This window comes from Hypanus sabinus, chromosome 16 (assembly GCF_030144855.1).
Source record: "Hypanus sabinus isolate sHypSab1 chromosome 16, sHypSab1.hap1, whole genome shotgun sequence".
Taxonomy (NCBI): domain Eukaryota; kingdom Metazoa; phylum Chordata; class Chondrichthyes; order Myliobatiformes; family Dasyatidae; genus Hypanus; species Hypanus sabinus.
Window position 1 is genome coordinate 81,976,848 of NC_082721.1, and position 22,694 is coordinate 81,999,541.

The 22,694-nt window shown below is 46.4% G+C and overlaps 2 protein-coding genes across 3 annotated transcripts; one reads left to right on the forward strand and one right to left on the reverse strand.

Moving 5' to 3' along the window:
• Positions 1–44: 44 nt before the first annotated feature.
• On the reverse strand, positions 45–14,022 carry wdr83 (WD repeat domain containing 83). 2 transcript variants are annotated; one of them, XM_059992249.1, is made up of 9 exons: positions 13,891–14,022; positions 10,382–10,502; positions 9,207–9,312; positions 7,765–7,813; positions 6,177–6,303; positions 3,855–3,922; positions 3,133–3,241; positions 1,335–1,449; positions 45–417 (listed from the first exon to the last, which is right to left on the reverse strand). In XM_059992249.1, exons 1-9 carry the CDS (start codon positions 13,991–13,993, stop codon positions 265–267), a joined length of 951 nt encoding a protein of 316 aa, XP_059848232.1. In that variant the 5' UTR covers positions 13,994–14,022; the 3' UTR covers positions 45–264. The 2 variants fall into 2 exon arrangements, with proteins under 2 accessions (XP_059848232.1, XP_059848233.1); XM_059992250.1 differs by lacking the exon at positions 45–417 and adding an exon at positions 446–804.
• Positions 13,969–19,745, forward strand: wdr83os (WD repeat domain 83 opposite strand). Its single transcript, XM_059992255.1, has 4 exons — positions 13,969–14,101; positions 16,969–17,074; positions 17,379–17,476; positions 19,362–19,745. The coding sequence occupies exons 1-4, from the start codon at positions 14,067–14,069 to the stop codon at positions 19,426–19,428; spliced, it is 306 nt and encodes a 101-aa protein (XP_059848238.1). The 5' UTR covers positions 13,969–14,066; the 3' UTR covers positions 19,429–19,745.
• The last annotated feature ends 2,949 nt before the right edge of the window (positions 19,746–22,694 follow it).

Sequence of the window (22,694 nt, forward strand, 5' to 3'; positions counted from 1 at the left end):
CCACATGTCCCAGTTTTGCCATCTGGAATTATGACACAGCTCAGTGAAACAAATCCCTTTATTCATCAGAAAACTGATGTGTAAATTATGGAGGGCAGAGATGCTGGGCAATGGACAACTGTCAGTTACAGTTAACTACACTGTGGATCCCTGTACATCACGAGAGCAGAATGACCAGAGAGATAGTGTCTTTCCTTTAGTCTGTAACCAGGGCAGAGGCTAAGAGCTTATCTGCCGAATAGGCTCAGAGCCTGTGTCAGAGTGTCACGTGGCTGTTTGCATCTCGGCTGCGTACGTTTGGTCTCCCCAAAGCTGCACGGTCCCCTCTGTGGCGACAAGCAAGCACGAGTGTGTTGGGTGATAATTCAGACTCTGTACCACACCCTTCCCAACATTTAGTGTTGCAGCTTGGGAGCCCTGCGAACAGTAGACACATCGAGTCAGATTCAAACATCACAAGCGTTTCACTGACACCAAAAACTGTGCTTAAAGTTTGAAGTAAACATAAAAGAACAAACAGTAAGTGTTACCTTCAGTTTCATTTAATTGCAGACATCCACAGGAAAAATACAATAGAATTTATGAAAAATTATTCCTAAACAAAGACTTAGAGAATGTGTAAAAGACAAAATGCAAATAAAAATTATACTAAGAACATGAGTAATAGGAACTCATTGGAAGTGAGAATCAGTTCAGACTAATAATAAATAAAGTTACCCACGCTGGTTCAAGAGCCTGTTGGCTGTAGGGTAATAATTATTCCTGAACCTGGTGGTGTAGGATCTAAGCCTCTTTGTCTCCTGCCTGATGAAAAGAGGGGAGGGATTACTACCCATTTAGTCCATAGCAAATTCCCTCCAATTGCAATAGGATAAATACAAAGTGGTGTGTTTTTCTGTGCTGGTTGGTAGAGAGAGAAATACTGATGGAGTCTCCCTGCTCTGAATAGCAGGGCCTCTATTTCAGACCCAGCAACTCCCCTTTCCGCCCACTGATGACAATGCAGTACTTTCTCGAACCACCCTGGTGGAAGTGTCCCCTCAATATTGCCACTGCCCTTCCAATAGTGCAGCACTCTCTCAAAATCACTGCTGGACTGTCAGTCTTGAGTGACATTCACCTTCAACATGGAACCCAAACCCATGACCTTCTTACTCTTGAGAAAAAGTGAGTGTCCCAGAGCCACAGCCAGGTCATCAAAGGGCTGTTCTTCCTGTGTGAGCTGGGACAACGTCAGGCATTGGGCTGATTCTGTCCTACTCACGTCTACAATATCATCCAACAGTGTTCCAGAGAGAACAGAAGGGTGTGAGTCAGGGGAAGGGTTCACTCACCTCGACTAGGTCCCAGAAATACACTTGCCCATCCTCAGAGCCACTGACCACGTGTGTATCGGATTCGTTGAAGCAGCAGTCCAGCTTGTACTGTTCACTCTTGTGGCCTGTGTACCTGTTGAAACAGAACAGAGAGCAATTTCACAAAACTGACACAAATTGGGTGATTATGGAGCGCCTGCACTCAATCCACAGGAGTAATCCTGAGCTTTCTGCTACACATCACTTTAATTTTCAATCCCACTCCCATCCGTGTTACCTGTCTACAGCCTCCTCTACTGTCAGTATTGAGGCCCACACAAGCAACATCTTGTGTTTATGCACTTTATAACCTTTTAGAATAAATACTGAATTTTCCAATATAAACTTATTTCATAACCACCCTTTATTAATGTCCCTTCTTATACCATTTCTCTACAATGCTCTTCCAATGGCCAGAACTTAGGCTCCTTAACATCTAATCCATACTTTCCTATTCGCTACACCTGTACATCTGTTTGTTAATATAAATATCTAGTCAGCCAATCACGTGGCAGCAATTCAATGCCAACATGGTCCAGAGGTTCAGTTGTTATTCAGACCAAATATCAGAATGGGGAAGAAGTGTGATTGAAGTGATTTTGACTGAAATACTTGTTGATGGGTGGTTTGAGTATCTCAGAATCAGCATTAATATCACTAGCATATGTCATGAAATTTGTTGTTTTGCAGCAGCAGTACATTACAATGCATAATAATTAAAAACTAAATTACAATATATACACAGAAGTAAATAAGTACAGCAAAAAAGAAAGCAGTGAGGTAGTGTATATTGATTCATTGTCCATTGGGAAATCTGAGGGCAGAGGGGAAGATGTTTCTAAAACGCTGAGTATGTGTCTTAAGGTTCCTGAACCTCCTCTCTAATGGTAGCAGGGAGGAGAGGGTATAACTGGGGTGATAGGTGTCCTTGATGATGGATGCCATGATTTTGAGGCAGCGCCTTTTGAAGGTGTCCTTGATGCCGGGGAGTCAGGTGCCCATGATGTCTGAGTTTACAACTTCCAATGCAAACCAGTTCGAATGGTACATGTGCAGGAATTTGCGAGTGCTTTTGGTGGCATACGAAGTCTCATCAAACTCCTAATAAAATATAGCTGCTGTCATACCTCGTTTGTAATTACATCAATATGTTGGGCCATGATACATCTTCAGAGAAGCTGACACCCAGGAACTGAAGCTGCTCACCCTTTCCTCTACTGATCCCTCAATGAGGACTGGTGTGTGTACCCTCGACTTCCCCTTCATTAAGTCCACAACCAATTCCTTGGTCTTACTGACATTGAGAGCAAGTCTGTTGTTGCAACTTGACAAGCTGACAGGAAGGGGACAGTAACTCAAATGAGCATGTGTTTCAATGGTGGAATGCAGAAAAGCATCTTTGGACGTACAACAAGTTGAACCTTGAAGTAGATGGGCTACAGCAGCAGCAGACCATGAACATAAACCCAGTGGCCACTCTGTAAGCACGAGGTACCTAATAAAGTGGCCATGAGTGTATATTAACCAATCTTCATATAGTCCTTTGTCTTACATCTCTATCTTCCTACTCCTCTCCACCAGCCGTCTCTATACAACTGAAGGTATGGAGCTCTCAAGCACTGGGTGAATGCTGAGTGAATTGAGTTGTGTTAAGTATGTTCTTAGGGGACTGGGGGACACAAGCAATTAGACTGCGACACTAAGGGAGTTGTACTGTGGGTGAAGAGGCTTGGGAGTCATGTGACTGTGCTCTTCCTGCCTCGAGAGCTTCACTTACTGTCCTAGTAACTCCCCAGTCTCCTTATCCAAGAGGCGAAGTGTGGAATCCAGGCTGGAGCTAAGTGTACATTGCCCATCTCTGCTGAAACATACACTTGTTATTGGACCTGTATGAGAAAGAGACAGTAATCAGTAGAACAAGCACAAAAGTAAACAATCAGTCCATCTGTAGCACAGTGAAACAGATGACCTTAAAGGACAAGCAGACTGAAAATCTGACCATATTAATCTAACTTCCAATAAAACTCTGCCTTCTCTTTTTTCATGCTCCATTCTGATTCCTCTGTCACCCTTTCCTTTCTCCTAACCTGCCCATTAGCTCCTGCAGTGCCCCTCATTCTTCCCTTTCTCTCATGATCCACTCTCCTCTCCAATAAAATTCATCCTTCTTCAAGCTTCACCTTTTCCAAGTATCATCTCCCAACTTACTTCTTCATCCCTCTTCCCCCACCTACCTACCTTCTCCCTCATCTCAACTCACCTATGGCCTGCCAGCTTGTACTCTTTTCCCCTCCCCGCCATCTTTTTATTCTGGCTTCTGCCTCCTTTCTCTCCAATCCTGACGAAGGGTCTCCGCCCAAAACAGTGACAGTTTATTCCCCTCCAAAGATGCTGCCTGACCTGCTGAGATTTGTGTCTATTGTACTAAAGAGAGTCAGACAGACATACTTTTATTCCATCATATCCAGCATTAGAATGGCTCTGTTGTCCAGTACTCACTTCCAATGAAATCCGCAAAGAGCTGTCCCATCCGTAGGTCATACCGCCGCACCCGTCCATCAACAGACCTAAAAGAGCACAGTGTTAGTTAGGGTGGCCAACAAACCTCCTATATACAAGACTCATTCCCAAAACCTCACTCACTCGTCCCACTCCACAGAGTGCTGGCGTTCCCACACCACACACACCGGTTCGGACAGTGACGTTTCCACTCCACACACACCCGTTCCAACGGTGACGTTCCCACTCCACACACACCCGTTCTAATGGTGACGTTCCCACTCCACACACACCGGTTCTCAGGGTGACGTTCCCACTCCACACACACCGGTTCTCAGGGTGACGTTCCCACTCCACACACACCGGTTCTCAGGGTGACGTTCCCACTCCACACACACCGGTTCTCAGGGTGACGTTCCCACTCCACACACACCGGTTCTAACAGTGACGTTCCCACTCCACACACACCCGTTCTAACGGTGACGTTCCCACTCCACACACACCCATTCTAACGGTGACGTTCCCACTCCACACACACCCATTATAACGGTGACGTTCCCACTCCACACACACTGGTTCTCATGGTGACGTTCCCACTCCACACTCACCGGTTCTCATGGTGACGTTCCCACTCCACACACACCGGTTCTCATGGTGACGTTCCCACTCCACACACACCCGTTCTGACGGTGACATTCCCACTCCACACACACCGGTTCTGACGGTGACGTTCCCACTCCACACACACCCGTTCTGACGGTGACGTTCCCACTCCACACACACCGGTTCTCATGGTGACGTTCCCACTCCACACTCACCGGTTCTCATGGTGACGTTCCCACTCCACACACACCGGTTCTCATGGTGACGTTCCCACTCCACACACACCCGTTCTAACGGTGACGTTCCCACTCCACACACACCCGTTATAACGGTGACGTTCCCACTCCACACACACCGGTTCTAACGGTGACGTTCCCACTCCACACACACCCGTTCTAACGGTGACATTTCCACTCCACACACACCCGTTCTAACGGTGACGTTCCCACTCCACACACACCCATTATGACGGTGACATTCCCACTCCACACACACCCGTTCTGATGGTGACGTTCCCACTCCACACACACCGGTTCTCATGGTGACGTTCCCACTCCACACTCACCGGTTCTGATGGTGACGTTCCCACTCCACACACACCGGTTCTAACGGTGACATTCCCACTCCACACTCACCGGTTCTCATGGTGACGTTCCCACTCCACACACACCCGTTCTAACGGTGACATTCCCACTCCACACTCACCGGTTCTCATGGTGACGTTCCCACTCCACACACACCCGTTCTAACGGTGACGTTCCCACTCCACTCACACCGGGTCTGACGGTGACATTCCCACTCCACACACACCGGTTCTCATGGTGACGTTCCCACTCCACACACACCGGTTCTGACAGTGACGTTCCCACTCCACACACACCCGTTCTAACGGTGACATTCCCACTCCATACACACCGGTTCTCATGGTGACGTTCCCACTCCACACACACCCGTTCTAAAGGTGACATTCCCACTCCACACACACCGGTTATGACGGTGACATTCCCACTCCACACACACCGGTTCTGACAGTGACGTTCCCACTCCACACACACCCGTTCTAAAGGTGACATTCCCACTCCACACACACCGGTTCTGACAGTGACGTTCCCACTCCACACACACCGGTTCTAACGGTGACATTCCCACTCCATACACACCGGTTCTCATGGTGACGTTCCCACTCCACACACACCCGTTCTAAAGGTGACGTTCCCACTCCACACACACCGGTTATGATGGTGACATTCCCACTCCACACACACCCGTTCTAAAGGTGACGTTCCCACTCCACACACACCCATTATGATGGTGACGTTCCCACTCCACACACACCGGTTCTCAGGGTGACGTTCCCACTCCACACACACCAGTTCTGACAGTGACGTTCCCACTCCACACACACCGGTTCTAACGGTGACATTCCCACTCCACACACACCGGTTCTGACAGTGACATTTCCACTCCACACACACCGGTTCTGACAGTGACGTTCCCACTCCACACACACCGGTTCTAACGGTGACATTCCCACTCCACACACACCGGTTCTAACGGTGACATTCCCACTCCACACACACCGGTTATGATGGTGACGTTCCCACTCCACACACACCGGTTATAACGGTGACATTCCGATTCCACGCGCCACTGAATAGCACTGATGTTCCCACTCTGCGCACTGCCACACAGCGGTGACGTTCCCACCACAACTCTTACCCTGATAGAATTTCATGGTCAGAAACCTTCACGCTGGAGATCCCATCCTTTGCCTCATCGAGAATCTGAATGGGTTCTGGTTTCCGGGAGCGACAATCCCAACATCTAATCAAGGAGTCAATGGAACCTGCAATCAGATGATCAGCTGGATTTGTCCTCAGTCACAGGACAGAAAGTTGGAGGAAACTCCCATGAACTCAACAGACAACGGCATCAGGGACTCCAGCTCTGCATTTTTCTAAGCCTTCCCCATGAGTGGGTACAGCCACAAGGCAGTGGAGGTTTGAGATCAGTTTCCTTCTCCTAGATGAGCTGCCAACCACGGCTGACGTGCCCCATTTGCTCGAAGCAACTAGTTTTAAGACACCAGTAACCCACCTTTGTCGCTTGTCCTGTCAGTAGGGTTTAGTAGCTAAGCCACGTGTGAAGGCCAGGAGCTGGACTTGGTTGTCAGAAGCTATTTGAAGCACACATAATTGGGAGCATTTTATAGGTAGTGGATGCTTGTCCCCATTACCACCCCGGCTATGACAACCTTCAGGAACCAGGGGGACTGAATGACAGAAATATAGATTTGTCTCCCCCTCACAAGTGGCTTCAGTGCTGAGCTTGCGCAGTGTACCTGACCAGTGACGTACAGGCCATTGATCTTGTACTGGAAGGTGAGCTTTTACTGGGTTTTGTTGTTTTTGGTCTATGATTGTGCAGCAAGACACTGAAAAGCTGGGCTGGCACACTGTTCACGCAGGTCAGGTCACTAGACAGTGTATGGAACTAGAGTAAGGTAAAACAGTAACAATGCAGAATACAGAGCAGGTAAACAGTAAAGTGCAGATCATAATGAGGTTGATTGTGAGGTCAAGTGTCCATGTTATTGTTCATGTGGTGTGTTCTAGGGTTCGGATAGAAGCTTGGAAGTATGTGCTTTTAAGCTCTTGTACCTTCTGTCCAATGGGAGCGGGGAGGAGAGAATCGTAGATTGCATAAGGCTTTTGATTATTGTGGCTGCTTTACTGAGGCAGTGAGAAGTGTAGACAGAGTCCTGGAGGGGAGGCTGATTCCTGTGATTTGCTGAGCTGTGCCACAACTCTCTGCACTCGTTCTTTCACAACTACTGCGCGTGTGATTGGCTGAATGGCCTTCTGTCATAAATGTTTCAATTCTTCATGAAAAAACACTCCCAAACACAAGGTCCCTACCAGAACCACTGTGGGGAGGGGAAATAGCTGCCTTACTGCTCATCAGACTCTCCACTAATAAATTATTTACCCTCTATCATCTTGCCAGTGAACAGCTCCCCACTGACTCTCTCCATCCACTCCCTAAATGCAGCCCGAGTGAGAGTGAAGCTCCACCGATAAGTTAAATCTAGAGAGAGGGATTGGTAGATTCAGGGTGGAGAGTGAGCTGAGCCAATGTGCGACAATTTGCTGGGGCTCAGAGTTTGTCATCTGTTTGTCCCCACAGTGAGTTGATAGTGCCCAGGCTGATCTGAACCGAGGACTGCCAAGCCTTCTGGAAGTGGACCACCAGCGTACTGCCATGGCTTTCAATATCACACACTGCCCAATCCGAGCAGCTTCCTCACCTGAAATAATGACCGTCGACTCCTCATTGAACTGAACGCAGTTCACTTTCTGTAAGAGAGAAGTGAGAGGCTTTTCAGTCAGAGTAGAGGAAGGACTCTGGGGAGGGTGAAGAGCAAAGTGATGGGAGATATATAGTACGGAACAGACCCTACAACCCAGCTCGTCCACGTCAACCACGTTGTCTACTTCAGCTAGTCCATGCATTTCCTGTCCATGTACCTGTTTAAGTGTCTTTTGAACACTATAATCATACCTGCCACCACCATTTTCTCTGGCAGCTCCTTCCATATACCCACTGCCATCAGTGTGAAAAGCCTGACCTCCGGATCCCTCGTAAATCTTCACCCTCTCACTTAAACCCAAGCCCTCTAGTTTTAGATGCCCCTACCCTGGGAAAAAGAAAGGCATTATCTCTGCCGCTCGTGACTCTATAACCCTCTTACAAGGTCACTCCTCGGCCTCCTGCACTCTATTTAAAAGTGCCAGCCTGTCTAGTCTCTCCTTATAGCTCAAGCTCTCCATTCTCAGAGCTATTCTTATCAATTTTTCTTCTGCATCCTTTTCCTGCTTCCTATGCCCCGGCAACCAGAACTGCACACCGTACGGTCACCCCAGCGTCTGTGCTGCTGTAACGAGTCGACCCAACAATTGTACTCAACGCCCTGATGGATAAAGGCAAGTGTGGCAAACGCCTCCCTCACCTCTTTGTCCTACGGTGTCCAATTTTCAGTGAACTGTACCGAAGCAATGGAGCAATGGGTGCAGCTGCTACCAAACAGTTCCAAATACCCAGCTCGGTCTGTATGAGCTTGTATGTTCTTCCTCTGATCATATGGGCTCCCCCCTCCAACCCCAGGAGCTCCAGTTTCCTCCCGCTTCTCAAAGACACGCAGTTTGGTAGATAACTGGCTGCATTAAATTGCGGCTGGTGTGTAGGCCAGTGGTGGAATCTGGGAGGAAGGTTCTTGAACCTGGTGGTGTGGTGAGGCTCCTGTACCTTCTTCCTGATGCAGCAGTGAGAAGCCAGTGTGGACTGGTGGTGTTGGGGTTGATGGGAATATGGGGAGAAGAAAATTAATTAGCAGGGGAAATGAACTAGTGTGGAAATGGGTGTTTGATGGACACCACGTACTGCTTTGTGCTGTATTTCTCTATGAATCAATCACATTGCTGAACACTGGAGGTCGACCCACCAGCTAAAACAACAAAGCAGCACCTGGGTTGGAGAAGGGAGACTATCGAGGAGCATTGATTCTTTAATAAGGTCATACTGAACCGTATTTTCACCACCCCTCTCCTCCACACCATCCCGTACAGCCCCAACACCAGAGTATGTTGCCCTTACATCTCATCCACCATTTCCCTCAGCAACATCCCACAAAGGCAGACGCTACCGTAGCTTGTTGGTGACACTGTATCTGTGTACCAGAGCCGCTCTTACCCCGCCGTGGCCCCGATACTTCCGGACCAGCTGCCCCGTCGCCACGTCCCACAGTATGATGGTTTTGTCACCACTGCACGAACAGATCTGGCTGTTATCGCAGGACCTGCGAAGGTGAAAGGTCAGACAGCTGAGGGCAAATCAGTGTCAGAATGGCGCATAAAACACTTGGACAAAGCACTGGGCCTGGTGATCAGGGAGGAGAGCACTGGAACAGTGATAAAACTACAGAGGGGACAAAGAAAACAGGTAAGATTAACCAGCACTCCCGCTCTTATTCTCGATTCTCAAGCCACTCAATCGTCTCTTGCCAACAGTGAGAATGGTCTAGGGCAGGGGTCGGCAACGTTTACCACTGAAAGAGCCAATATGGACCCATTTCCCACAGAAAAGAAAACACTGGGAGCCACAAAATGAAATAACACTGCATACAACGGGTTTTTTTTGCCTTTATGCTATGTATAAACAAACTATAATGTGTTGCATTTATGAAATTGATGAACTCCTGCAGAGAAAACGAAATTACATTTCTGCATGCAACAAAAACATTTTGAACTCCGAAAAAAAGACGTTGGGTTGAAGGTTACTCCATAGTTAGCCTACCTTGGATCGAAGAATTAAAAGAAATCGCGCACTGGCGGGTGTCAGGCATTGGCAGTGGTGATGTATATTAATAGCGATAAAAAAACACGTTGTAGCGATGTGCTACACGCAGCGCTAAAATAAAGACTGCAGTCAAAGGTAACTTTATTCGAACTAAACAGCCTTGCTTTAAAGCCTCCCTCAACCCGTCCCCGTGGGCGCGGATGCTCCAAAAGACACGTACTCACAAACCCCCGTAGGCTATCTCCCTTAGCCGGAACGGTGGCTAATTGTGAGCCGGTTCGGATGTGCCAGGAAATGGTGTCTCCACAAAGTTTTCAGATTGTACAAGATCACCATAATCTTCAAATTTCGAATTACATTTCAAAAGCTAACAAACCACGGGGAGCCGCATCACAGAGATGAAAGAGCCGCATGTGGCTCCAGAGCCGCAGGTTGCCGACCTCTGGTCTAGGGGAACGAAGAAGAATGCAGCAAACAGATTGGCCAGCGGGACGCAGCACAAGGAGACAACAGCATTGCAAGGATGGAAAGTGGCATCTGTGCACACAGCTTCTCCTGTAGCACCTTACCCAGCTGCGTCCAGAACCTCATATCCGTGGCCAGTGTAGGTCTTCAGGAGCGTTCCTCGATGTGGATTCCACAGCTTCAGGGTCTTGTCGCTGCCACAGGTCAGGCAATAATTACCGTCCACTGGAAGGGAGAAAAAAAGTATGACAGGCAAAGGATTACCAAACATGCAACATGGACAATTGTCCTTGACGACAAACACTAGCACTTGTCCAGCACTGATGTGATTCAAAACCCAGTGACTAGGTTGCCTGTAATACACCAGTTCCCTTTCTGTCTCTGTGCTGCAACTTGGTTCGTCCCTTCGGTAACAGATGTTCAGTAAACAAAGCCCAAGCTAACTCCACTTGGAGTTTGGTCAGGAACTTGATGTGGTGGAGTGTTTGAGATTTAAAAGTGAAGATGCCACAAAAGTGATTTGTGTTTGAGTTAGCCGGGAAGTGAGTAACAGCAGATGATGGACTATCATAGAATCACAGAAATCTACTCTACAGTAACCTACTCTAGAAACTGCCTAGAATTACCCTAACGTATAGCCCTCTATTTTCCTAAGCTCCATGTACCTATCAAAGAGTCTCTTAAAAGACCCCATTGTATCTGCTTCTATCACTGTCACTGGCAATGCATTCCATGCACCCACCACTCTGTAAAAAAACTTGCCTCTGACATCCCCCTTGTACCTACTTCCACAACTAATGTGGCTTGAATTCGATCTCTGAAAATCCATCATAATGGATCTGTCCTGTCCATCCCTCTTTACCCAGTCTGCAACTTATAACCAACTTCTCACTTGTCCAGCGTTGACTGAAATGAAATGTTAATTTTTGTTCCTCATCCCACTGATGTTCACTGCTAAGTGTTTCCAGCATCTCTTTAATCTTTCATAATAATCTGCAGAATTCCGCTGCTCCATCACAACACTGGTTCCAAGGTTGTCAAGCCGAGGGGTAGTGGGGACAAGCTCCCACTACTTAAAAATGCTCTTTATGGCATGCACCTCAAATAGCCTCTGACAACCAAATGCAACTCCTGGCCTTCTTGTGTGGCCTCTAAACCTGGCCGAACTGTTTCTAGTGACAGGAGAAGGGGCAAAGGTGGGTCCTGGTGCCTTAAGACCATTGCTTCGGGTAGATGGAGCTCATCAGCCTGGGAAGGCAGTCCATCTAAGAGAGGGAAAACTGATTTCAATCCTCCGCTGCCCTGCGGCCAATCCCACTCATAGGAAAGGCTTCGGGAGTAAACCCTGAGGACAAATCCAGAGCTGGAGTCCCTAAGGCAGTCCTGCGTTACCTTCAACCTCGCTCTGGCAACTCCTGCGATGTCACTGGTGCCAAGCTGTATCGGCCCTTGCCCTTCCCTTGGACAACATCGATGGCGGGGACAGGGGAGACTTGCTGCATGGGCAACTGCCGGTATTCCACACAACTTTGCCCAGGCCTGCGCCCTGGAAATCATTCCAGGCACAGATCCATGGTCCCGGGAGACTAATGGATGCCACCAATCACAACACAATTTATAACATATATTTTGCTATTCAAAAACTAAGCCCAGCAGATTTCTAGCAATTATTATCTCAGATGCAGCTTGATTTATTCACTTTGTTGAACACCCAATCACCAACACAGGTGTGCATCATAAAACAGATACTAAGTTCAAAATACACTACTCTATACAACCTTGAGGTTTGTCTCCTTACACAAAGAACCCATTAAAAAGACAGCCAGGCACCCAATGTGTGGAAAAAAGAACAATTAGTGCCAAAAAACGTAAGTAAATAACATTCCGAACAAAAGTTCATGAAAGTGAGTTCAGAGCCACGAAGCCGGTCATCACTGCAGCTGGTCCAGGAGCCCGTTAGTTGCAGGCCACAGCCTCAGTTTAGCGCAGAGTTTATCCTGGAAGTAAAGGTATTGTGTCTCCTCGAGCACTGCACTGGCAAAGAAAAAATACTGATGCAAACTTGCATATCCCCAATGAATTGACCAATGCTAGCTATAGAATGAAAAACGCAAACCAACGACTAGCGCCTGCAGAGATAAGTTACAATGTGTTTCTTGCTGTTGCTTATCAAATCAATCAATTGTTCCATTACCAGGAGGAAAAGAATGGGTCTGGTGATCGGCAAGGATCCCACGTTTCTCCAACGCTGAGCTGTTCAAAGCCGAGGCACTCAGCCACACCATTCAAGCTAATATTGAACTGGTGTTTTCTGTAAGTGCTCCTTACTCTTCTATGCTTCTGTCCATAAAACCCAACCTCCAGAATGCTCTTTTTAACCACTTTCAATGAACATTTCATATAAATCCTCAAATATCTGCTCATGCCTTTTTAGAATTATGGCAACATGTCACTTTTCTCATTTATCCAACCAAAAACGTAGCATTCGGCATTCTGAGCACCGAATTCCATCCTTCATCCATCTACCCGATGCATCAACATCTCGTTGAAATTTAGTGCAATCATCCTCACAATTCATCAGACCTCACAGTTTTGTGTCAGCTGCTGATTTGGAAACAGTGCCCTTTACACCAAGTACAAGTTAGTTGTGCATCTGATAAAGAAAAGCTGTTTATAAACCGTAAGGATTCGCCCAGCCACTGCATCATTTAACATCATGGTCAAGTCATATCACCATTTCCCTGTCACTTCTCCAAATCCCAACAAAACACAGAGCAGTTTGAGCCCCCAGGGTCAAAAGCTATTGGGGCATCATCATTAAATTCCTTTCGTATGACGTGGGTGATCACTGTCTTGATCATGATTGTTCTTGGCAAATTTTTCTACAGAAGTGGTTTGCCATTGCCTTCTTCTGGGCAGTTTCTTTACAAGACAAGTGACCCCCAGCCATGATCAATACTCTTCAGAGATTGTCTACCTGACATCAGTGGCCACATAATTGGGACTTGTGATGTGCATTTGGGCAGATAGTTCAAAATTTCCATTAAATGCTGGATTTGCAAGAGATGTCTACAGTATGACAATAAATAAGCATGCAACTCTCTCCCACAAGATCCACCCACTTTCTCCTTCTTCACTGGTAGAACCTCAACACATTAAATGCCTTTGCTCCAGCAGGAACTTCTGCCTTGAATTTCAAGGTTTCAACTGCTCAAATAGCACCATCACATTGGACCTCAGCTTCTTCACGTTCTCATGGCCCGTGACTCATCTGAGATTTAGACAATGTGACCAGTTTTAACGCTTCAGCCAACAAGTCAGCCAAGGTACCATGGGAAAAACATTCTCCTGGGAAACTGGAATATTCACTCTTGAGGAATCGCGTGGAAAGAAAGTAAACAAATCAACTCCGAAGTTTTCTTTTCAGTTCGTGTCTCGATGTGTGAACGGTGATGTTAAGGCGATTTGGGTGTTGTAGTGACACGGTTTATCACCTGTAGTCCAGGGAGGGTCCTTGAGGTCCTCCGCGCCACCGGGGGCGCGTCAGCTGCATCTTTACTCAGTGTTGTCACCCCCACACTAACTGGTTTCAGTCTCAGCGGGCAGCACTCACCGTTGAAACGCACGGCTCTCACGGCGCCCTGTTTACACTCCAACTTTCTGAACTGTTCGTTTGGAAACTGCGGTAACCGCGGCCGTGGTGCGGGGAATGTCATCCTCAACACTGCCCCGCTACTGGAGGATGATTTCCGCTTCCGGGGGCAAAGTTACGATTCTGTCGTCAGCATCATGGCGGACCCACGGAGACCGAACAAGATCTTGCGGTAGGGGAGAGTTGGGTGTATATATAGAGAGAGAAAGAGCCGGGTGTTTGGGGTCCGGTGGGAAGGGAACTGGAGAGAATGGACTGTGTAGGGGTGCGGACAACTGGGTTCTCGGGTCCGGGAGTAAGGGTAGTGTCGGGTGTACGGGGTCAAGGCGAGAGAGCAGAACGTTTAGAGTCAAGGATGAGACGGCGATGGGGTTATACACCCTCACCCCCCCCCCTCCGAAGTAGGGAGCACAAAGGCACTTGGACAATTGGGAAAAGTCAGCGTGGATACATGGGAACGAAGCTGAGGGTGTGGAGAAATGCAGAGAGAAACAGGCCCACCGATCGTCCTCTCCCAGAGTTTTAGTACTCACCTGGCCTCTAGGAGTGACGATTTATCAGTGGGTTTGCTTAATCCTGGCAAAATATGGATTTGGAGTGCCACCTACTCCAGTACAATGTCGGATTTGTATCTCCTGACAACATAGGACGCCTTTTGGCTCATCAAATCTGCTGCTTCTGAGAGCAATCCTATTCTCCCACTTATTTCCCTGCAACCTATGCACGTCAATTCACCCCCTCTTCAAAACTCCAGACCCCTACCTGCGCTGGGGGGCAATTTAAGGCTGTGAGGTAACCCACGAATTTACATGGAGGTGGGAGAAATCCATGTGGTAACAGGAAGAACATGCGAACTCGAGACTGACAACGCAAAAGCTCAAATCGTGGAAAGTGAGGCAGTAGCACTACAGCTGCATCAACTTGCTTGAGAAACGTGTGTTTTACGAAGAGATGCAGTGCAGAATAGATCCTTCCAGCATTTTGAGCCACACCGCCCAGCAACTCTGCTTTAACCCTAACCCAATCATGAGACAATTTACCTACCTACCTGGTACGTCTTTAAACTGTGGAAGGAGACCGGATCACCCGGGAAAAACCCATGCCTTCCACAGGGAGGACGCCGGGATCGAACTCCGATGTCCCGAGCTGTAATAGTGTCTCACTGACTGCTATGCTGTCCTAGCACTTTCTGAGATTCGATCTAAAAGATACTACCTGTAGGCCTGGGCAAGCCAACTGCTGAGGTGTTCCTGGATTTCCAGTAGGTCTTCTGCAAAGAGCCATTCTCAGGATTATTAAGCATAATAAGAGTACATTGGATTGAGGAGGGAATCCTTCCACGGACTGAGAATTGACTAAAAGATGGTAAACAAAAAGGTCTTTTTTTATCAACAACAACAACAACAACACAAAATGCTGGTGGAACACAGCAGGCCAGGCAGCATCTATAGGGAGAAGCGCTATCGACGTTTTGGGCTGAGACCCTTCGTCAGGACTTTTTTATGTTTGTTTATTGAGATTCAGTGTGGAACAGGCCCTTTGGGCCGCACTGCACAGCAGTCCCTGATTTAACCCTAGCTGAATCACGGGACAATTTACAAAGACCAATTGGTACATCTTTGGCCTGTGAGAGAAAAGTGGAGCACCCGGGGAGAAACCCACACTGTCACAGGGAGAACGTGCAAACTCCTTACAGACAGCGGCAAGCATTGAGCCCGGGTTGCAGGTACTGTAAAGCGTTGTGCTAACTACTATGCTACTCTGCCATCCTATTACACCTAGATTGCAGTATGTTGGGATCTGTGTCTATATAAATATATATATATATCTTTATAGACAGGCTAAGTGAATGGTGTGGATTTCACAGGTGGGATATAATGTAGCACAGGATAGGGTCATTCATTTGAGGTTGAAAAATGATACAGCCACTTGTTAAAGTTGAACAAGTATTTGATAGTTTGTAGGCATGGGATTCTGCAGATTCTGGAATCTGGAGCAACACACAAAAGTTCAAAGTAAAATTTATTATCAGAGTACACACATGTCACCACACACAACGTGAGATTCGTTTTCTGCGGGCATACTTAGCAACAAATCTACAGAACAGTAACTGTAAACAGGATCAGTGGACAACAAACTGCAAATGCAGATATAAATAAATAACAATAAATAATGAACGTGAAATAGCGAGATAAAATAGTCCTTAAATGAATGTAACTATCCCCTTTTGTTCAAGAGTCTGATGGTTGAGGGGTAATAACTGTTCTTGAACCAGGTGGTGTGAGTCCTGAGGCTCTTGTACCTTCAACCTGATGGCAGGAGTGAGAGAAGAGCATGGCCTGGGTGGTGAGGATCTTTGATGGATGTTTCATGTAGATGTACTCAATGGTTGGGAGGTTTTTACCCATGATGTACTGGGCCAAATTCACTACCTTTTGTAGGATTTTCCATTCAAAGGCATTGGTGTTCCCATAATGCAGCTAGTGAGTACACTTGCCACCACACATCTGTAGAAGTTTGCCAAGGTTTTTGATGACACGTCGAACCTCCAGAGTCATCTGAGGAAGTAGTGATGCTGTTGTGCTTTCTTCGCAATTTTATTAATATGACGAGTCTAGGACAGGTCCTCTGAGATAGTGACACCCAGGAATTTGAAGTCACAAAAAAGTAGAGGAACTCAGTAGGTCAGGCAGCATTTATGAAGGGAAATGGACTGTCAGCATTTCAGTTTGAGAATCTTCATCTGGACTGAAACATAGGGATGAGTAACCAGTACGAAAATTTAGAACTGAGATGAAAAGATATTTCCTACTTCAGTGAATTGTGGATCTTTGGAATTCTCTGCTTCAGAGAACTGGATGTTTTGATATTACATTAATTCCTGTTTGAAATTGGTAGTTTTTTAGACATTTGAGGGAATTGGATGGCATGGGATCAGGCGGGAAGGGTTTAGCCCTGAACTTTAGGAATGGTGGAGTGGGCTTGGTGGCGGGTGCTGAATGGCTGTCACTTGCTTCTAACAATTCTGCTTTCTTGCAGGTACAAGCCGCCCGCCAGTGACAATAATCCAACGCTGGAGGACCCGACGCCCGATTACATGAACCTGCTGGGCATGATCTTCAGTATGTGTGGGCTGATGTTGAAGGTACTCACATCCCTTGTCCTGCTCTTCCTCCCCCTTTCCCTAAATGGGCTCATTGTTCCTGAGCACCTCCCTGTGGAGAGGCCATGTAGTAAGCGACTCCCTGTGTACGGTGTAAGGCAAGTCAACTCATTGCTGCCTTCATAGACAGTTCCAGAACAGAGGATTTAGCTGTTTTTTTTCCTAATCTCCTAATCAAACCTGGCATCATTTGGGTCTGGGGTGGGTTTTTTTAAACACTGGTTTGGGATTGAGTGTGTGATGTGTAGTGTGTCCTGTCTCTAATGGCCGTCTCCTCCTTTCCCAGTTGAAATGCTGTGCTTGGATTGCCGTGTACTGCTCTTTCATCAGCTTCGCTAACTCCCGCAGCTCGGAAGACACCAAGCAAATGATGAGCAGTTTCATGTGAGTGAAACCCATTATTTTTAAACACATCAGAATCAAGTTTAATATCACCAGTTTACGTCGTGAAAATTGTTAACTCTGGGACAGCAGTACAATGCAAAACATGAAAAATAAAAGAGAAAAACTGTTACTTTCAGTAAATTTATATATATATATATATAAGATAGTTAAACAAATAGTGCAAAAATAGAAAATAAAAAGTGTGGTAGTGCTCATGGGTTCAATGCCCATTCAGAATTTGATGGCAAAGGACAAGAAGCTGTTCTTGAATCATTAAGTGAGTGCCTTCAGGCAATGAGTAGAGGGCATGTCCTGGGCACATTAATGGCACAGTGGTAGAGGTGATCCCTCACAGAGCCAGAGACCCAGTTCAATCCAGAACTCTAGATATCTCTGTGTAGAGTTTCCACGTTCTCCCTGTGACTGGGTGCGTTTCCCCCCGCCTCTCAAAGTCATGTGGGTTAGTAGGCGGCTATAAGTTGCTCTGAATCAGCAGGTGAATGATAGAGCGTTGGGGAAGTTGAGGAAAATGTGGGGAAATAGAAGTGAATTGATGTAGGATTAGGTTCCTAATAAAGTGGCCACTGGGTGTATTTCTGTTATGCTCACAGTCTTCTGTTGCTGCAGCCAAGGTTTGACGAGTTGGGTGTTCAGAGATACTCTTCTGCACACATCCTGTCTGCTTGAACCGATCTGGCCATTCTCCTCTGACCTCTTGCATTAATAAGGCAGGTTTGCCCCCGTAACTGCCACTCACTAGATGTTTTTAGTTTTTCTGCACCATTCTGTTTAAACTTTATTGACTGTTATGTGTGAAGATCTCAGGTGGTCAGCAGTTTCTGAGATACTCAAACCACCTCATCTGGGACCAGCGATCATTCCACAGTCAAAGTCAGTTAGATCACATTTCTCCCCCATTCTGCCGTTTGGTCTGAACAACATCTGAATCTCCCATTGAGATGCTGCCACATGATTAGCTGATTCGATATGAACAGATGTTGTGGTTTTTCGTGCCTCACAAATGACCAGGAGACACAGAAGATTCTTCAAGAAGGGTTAAACTTTAATTTGCAAATCAAAGCTTAGACAGTCTTTGAGCTAGTCGCTGATTGCCCACGGCATTTTTTATAGCAATCTCCGTCCAGTTGTATTAGCATATGTAATCGATCTATAGTTGCGTATTACACGTACTACACGTACATCATGTCCCTATTGTTCCTATCAATTGGCTTAATCATGTTCTAATCTACACCTCTTAGCTACCTCTCATTAACATACCATTGTCTTCTACATTTTTAAGACTTCAGTCTCCTACCAAATTGGGTACATGCATAGCAAATAATAAACTCAGAACTGAGCAATGTTTTAATCTACATTTCTTTAGCTCTTTAGCTACCTCTCATTAACGCACCATTGTCTTCTACATTCCTAAGATTTCATTCTACTAAATTGAGTACATGCATAGCAAACTGACTACATAGTTTTGGTTACACAGCAAATGATACAAGTTTTATACTCCATAATATTTTTATACTCCAATACAGACACACCGGTGTCAGAATGAAGTGGACACCGAGTGCAGTTTGGGACAGACTTACTGAGCTGTAGAGCCTGAGTCTCTGAATTTATCATATCAGGACAACATACAGATGTTGAAGAATTTTTGAAGCGCAGACAATGTTATCTCCTCCAAAGGACAGTATGCTGCTCCCTAGCTAAGTTGATAAATGCCATTTTGTAGCGGGACTTGAACAGGGAAGGTTGGGAAATGTAAAAAGATCTCAGTGGTGAAGTGATTAGTTGTTAGGCAGTCAAAGGGGGCTGGGTAGCTGTGCGATTTGATTTGTATAAGCACCTCACCAAGTCCCTTCTGTCTGGTTTGCAGGTTATCGATTTCAGCTGTGGTGATGTCGTACCTTCAGAACCCACAGCCCATGTCACCGCCGTGGTAAAAGGTTTTGCCACATTCGCATCTGGTAATGCACACGGAAGGGAATATTGTAAATCCAGTCCTTCCCCACCCTCCTCCTCAATGCAGGAACTCGCCTCCCTCCCCTGCCCTATCACTAGGGCAAACATTAATGCCAAGGGTACAGGATGCTCATCATTCCAATGCCAGCCTTCTTCCTCCTGAGTTCTGGTGGCAATGCTAGCCCTGACTTCCAAGTGAGGAAGCATTGTTGAGTTGTGCAGTGGGCACATTACAGTAATGTTTGTCACAGCACTAATCGGTGGTTTGAATAAAGTCTAACTTATTTCTCAAATAGAACTTCTTGGTTGCTAATGTTTTAATCATAACTGTGAAATGTGTGGATCCCTTATCACTTGGTAAGACATTAAGATCTTACTGCCATCATATCTTATTGCTTGGAATTGGTAGGAGTAGGGGGTCACACTTTAGTTGTGATCTTGGAGGAGTTTTGGTGACAAAGGTGAGGGTGGCATGATAGCGTAGTGGTTAGCACAACGCTTTACAGTGCAGGCATCCTGGGTTCAATTCCTGCCGCTACCTGTAAGGAGTTTGTATGTTCTCCCAGTGTCCTTGTGGGTTTCCTCCCACAGTCTGATTGGTAGGTTAATTTTTCATTGTAAATTGTCCTGTAATTGGGCTAGGGTTAAATTGGGGAATTGCAGTTTGAAGGGCTACTGATACCATGTGGTATCTCAATAACTCAGTCAATAAATTTGACCGGGGACGGGTGTAGTCTGCAGAAGGGCGTTGGAACTGTGATACTGTATCAGGTTGTATTGATGGTTGCTGTGTCTGTGTACAGACCACTGAGGCCCATTGAACTACTGTACAACCATGCAAAAAATCAGAATCAGTATTAATATCACTGGCAAAGGTCATGAAATTTGTTGTCTTTGCATTATAGAAAAATACCAAACTACTGTGCGTGTATACACACACACACACACACACACACACACACACACACACACACACACACACACACACACACACACACACACACACACACACACAATATAGTTAAATAAAATTAGTGCAAAAACAGAAATAAAGAAAAGTAGTGAGGTAGTGTTCATGGGTTCAATGTCCATTCAGTAATCTGATGACAGAGGGAAAGAAGTTGTGTGGGATTTGCCTTCAGGTTTCTGTACCTCCCTCCTGATGGTAGCAATGAGAGGAGGGCATGACCTGGGTGGTGGGGGTCCATAATGAAGGGTGCCGCCCTTTTTAAGGCATCGCCCAATGGGCATTGCTGAATGTTCCCAAGTTTATAGCTAGTGTAATGGAACAATATCACTGACCAGGCTGTTCATTGTTCTTGAACCGTGACATCCATTACCATTGGAGTGTGTAGAACTCGGACTGTCAGCTTCAGCAAGTTCCATGTATTTTATAGCTCTTCATTTCAGTAGACTGTGCTGAGGTGCCTCATTGGAGTGTCACAGCATGGCCCGCGGAATCCAGGCCGGCCATCAAGCACCCGGTCAGCACAGTGGCAGAGCTGGTGGAGCTGTCACCTCATATCCTACCTGCTTCACGCAGTCTGGGTTCAATGCTGATCTAAAGCACTGTCTGTGTAGAGTTTGCACGTTCTCCTGCGTGGCATTGACCTGCTGCTCTGATTTTCTCTCACTTTCTAATGACTTTCTGGCAGTTTCAATTGACACGGTAATTTGCCTGAATATGCCGGTGGGTAGCATAGATTCATAGAGCAATACAGCACAGATACAGGGCCTACAGCCAAATGAATCCATGCTGACTACATTGTCCATTTAGTCATTTTCCTGTGTTTAGCCCATATCCCTCTCTTGTATAGGCCACTCCTATACAAGTGCATTGTAAACAATATTGTTGTACCTGCCTCAACCACTTCCTCTGGCAGCTCATTCCAAGTACTGACCACAGTCTGCCCCTCAGGCCCCCATTATATGTCCCCTCTCACCCAAAATCTATGCCCTCTAACTTTGGATTCCTCTACCCAGGGAAAAAGAGAGTTATCATCCACCTTATCTATGCCTCTCCTGATTTTGAAAACCCGTATGAGGTCGTTCCTCATTCTCCTACATTGCAAGGAATAAAGAGCAAGCCTGGCCAATACCTGGTAATATTCCCATAAATCTTTTCTGCACTCTTTACAATTTAACCATGTCTTTCCCGTAAGAGTGACCAAACTTGACAAAGTTTGCAGTTACTGGAAATCCAAAGCAACACATACAAGATGCTGGAGGAACTCAGTAGGTCGGGCTGCATCTATGGAAAAGAATAAACACTTCTTCGGGACTGAGAAGGAAGGGGAAAGATGCCATAATAAAAAGTGGGTGGGGGAGGGGGAAGAGGCTAGCTGGAAGGCGATTGGTGGGTCAAGCTAAGTGGGTGGGAAAGGTCAAGGGCTGGAGAAGAAATAATCTGATAGTGGCCAATAGGAGAAAGGGACTGGGGGAAGTAATAGGCAGGTGAGAAGAAATATCAGAGTGAGGAATAGAGGAAGGGGTTGGGGGGTATTTGTTCACTGGTGGGAGAAATTGATATTCTCAAATTGATATCATGCCATCAGGTTGGAGGCTACCCGGATGGAAGACAAGGGAATACACACAATGTGCTGGAAGATCTCAGCAGGCCAGGCAGTATCTATGGATGGGAGTAAACAGTTGACATTTTGGGCCAAGACCCTTCAGGACTCATCCAGTACGGGATGTTAGCAGAGAAAGGAGGTGTGACTGAGGGTAACGAAGAGAGGCTTCTTAATACTTTGAACTATGAGAGCAATGGTCCACTGCTCACGGTGACTGGTCATCAATCCATGATCAAAGTGAACCACAGCTGCATTATCCCAGCCCGAGCAGGTGATTGTTTTTGTGGGAGTGTGATCTGATTAATACTTGTGTTGTCAGACTTCTGGATGTGCAAGCACAACGATCCTGGCTAGTTCTCCAAAATTGTGAGTTGGCTGCAATGTCAGTCATAGTGAGAGCCAGTCTATTGCTAATCACATGGGGATATTATGAGGGATAATGTAAAAAGGTCTACTTTTTCCTTTGTAGGACAGACAAAGGATTTAACTGAACCACCAATACATTCCTTGTGGCCTCATCTAGAACACACCTTTATTCCAACTGTGGTCACCACTGATTTTAATCTACCCTTCCAGTTTTTTAAAGACTCTTCACTGCCTCATTGGTGCAATGGACAGGAATCATCAATTTCCCCTCTTGATGAGAGGAAACTGCTCCCCATCTTCCTGTTATC

Bases quoted from the DNA above. Each gene is read 5' to 3' on its own strand.
- wdr83 (XM_059992249.1), bottom strand. From the start codon at position 13,993: ATGACATTCCCCGCACCACGGCCGCGGTTACCGCAGTTTCCAAACGAA. The intron at 10,503-13,890 runs GTGAGTGCTGCC...TCTCCCTTCCAG, and splicing joins GAGAGCCGTGCGTTTCAACG to TGGACGGTAATTATTGCCTG. The intron at 3,923-6,176 runs GTAAGAGTTGTG...GTGCTCTTTTAG, and splicing joins GACCATGAAATTCTATCAGG to GTCTGTTGATGGACGGGTGC.
- wdr83os (XM_059992255.1), top strand. From the start codon at position 14,067: ATGGCGGACCCACGGAGACCGAACAAGATCTTGCG. The intron at 17,075-17,378 runs GTACTCACATCC...CTCCTTTCCCAG, and splicing joins TGTGTGGGCTGATGTTGAAG to TTGAAATGCTGTGCTTGGAT. The intron at 17,477-19,361 runs GTGAGTGAAACC...TCTGGTTTGCAG, and splicing joins CAAATGATGAGCAGTTTCAT to GTTATCGATTTCAGCTGTGG.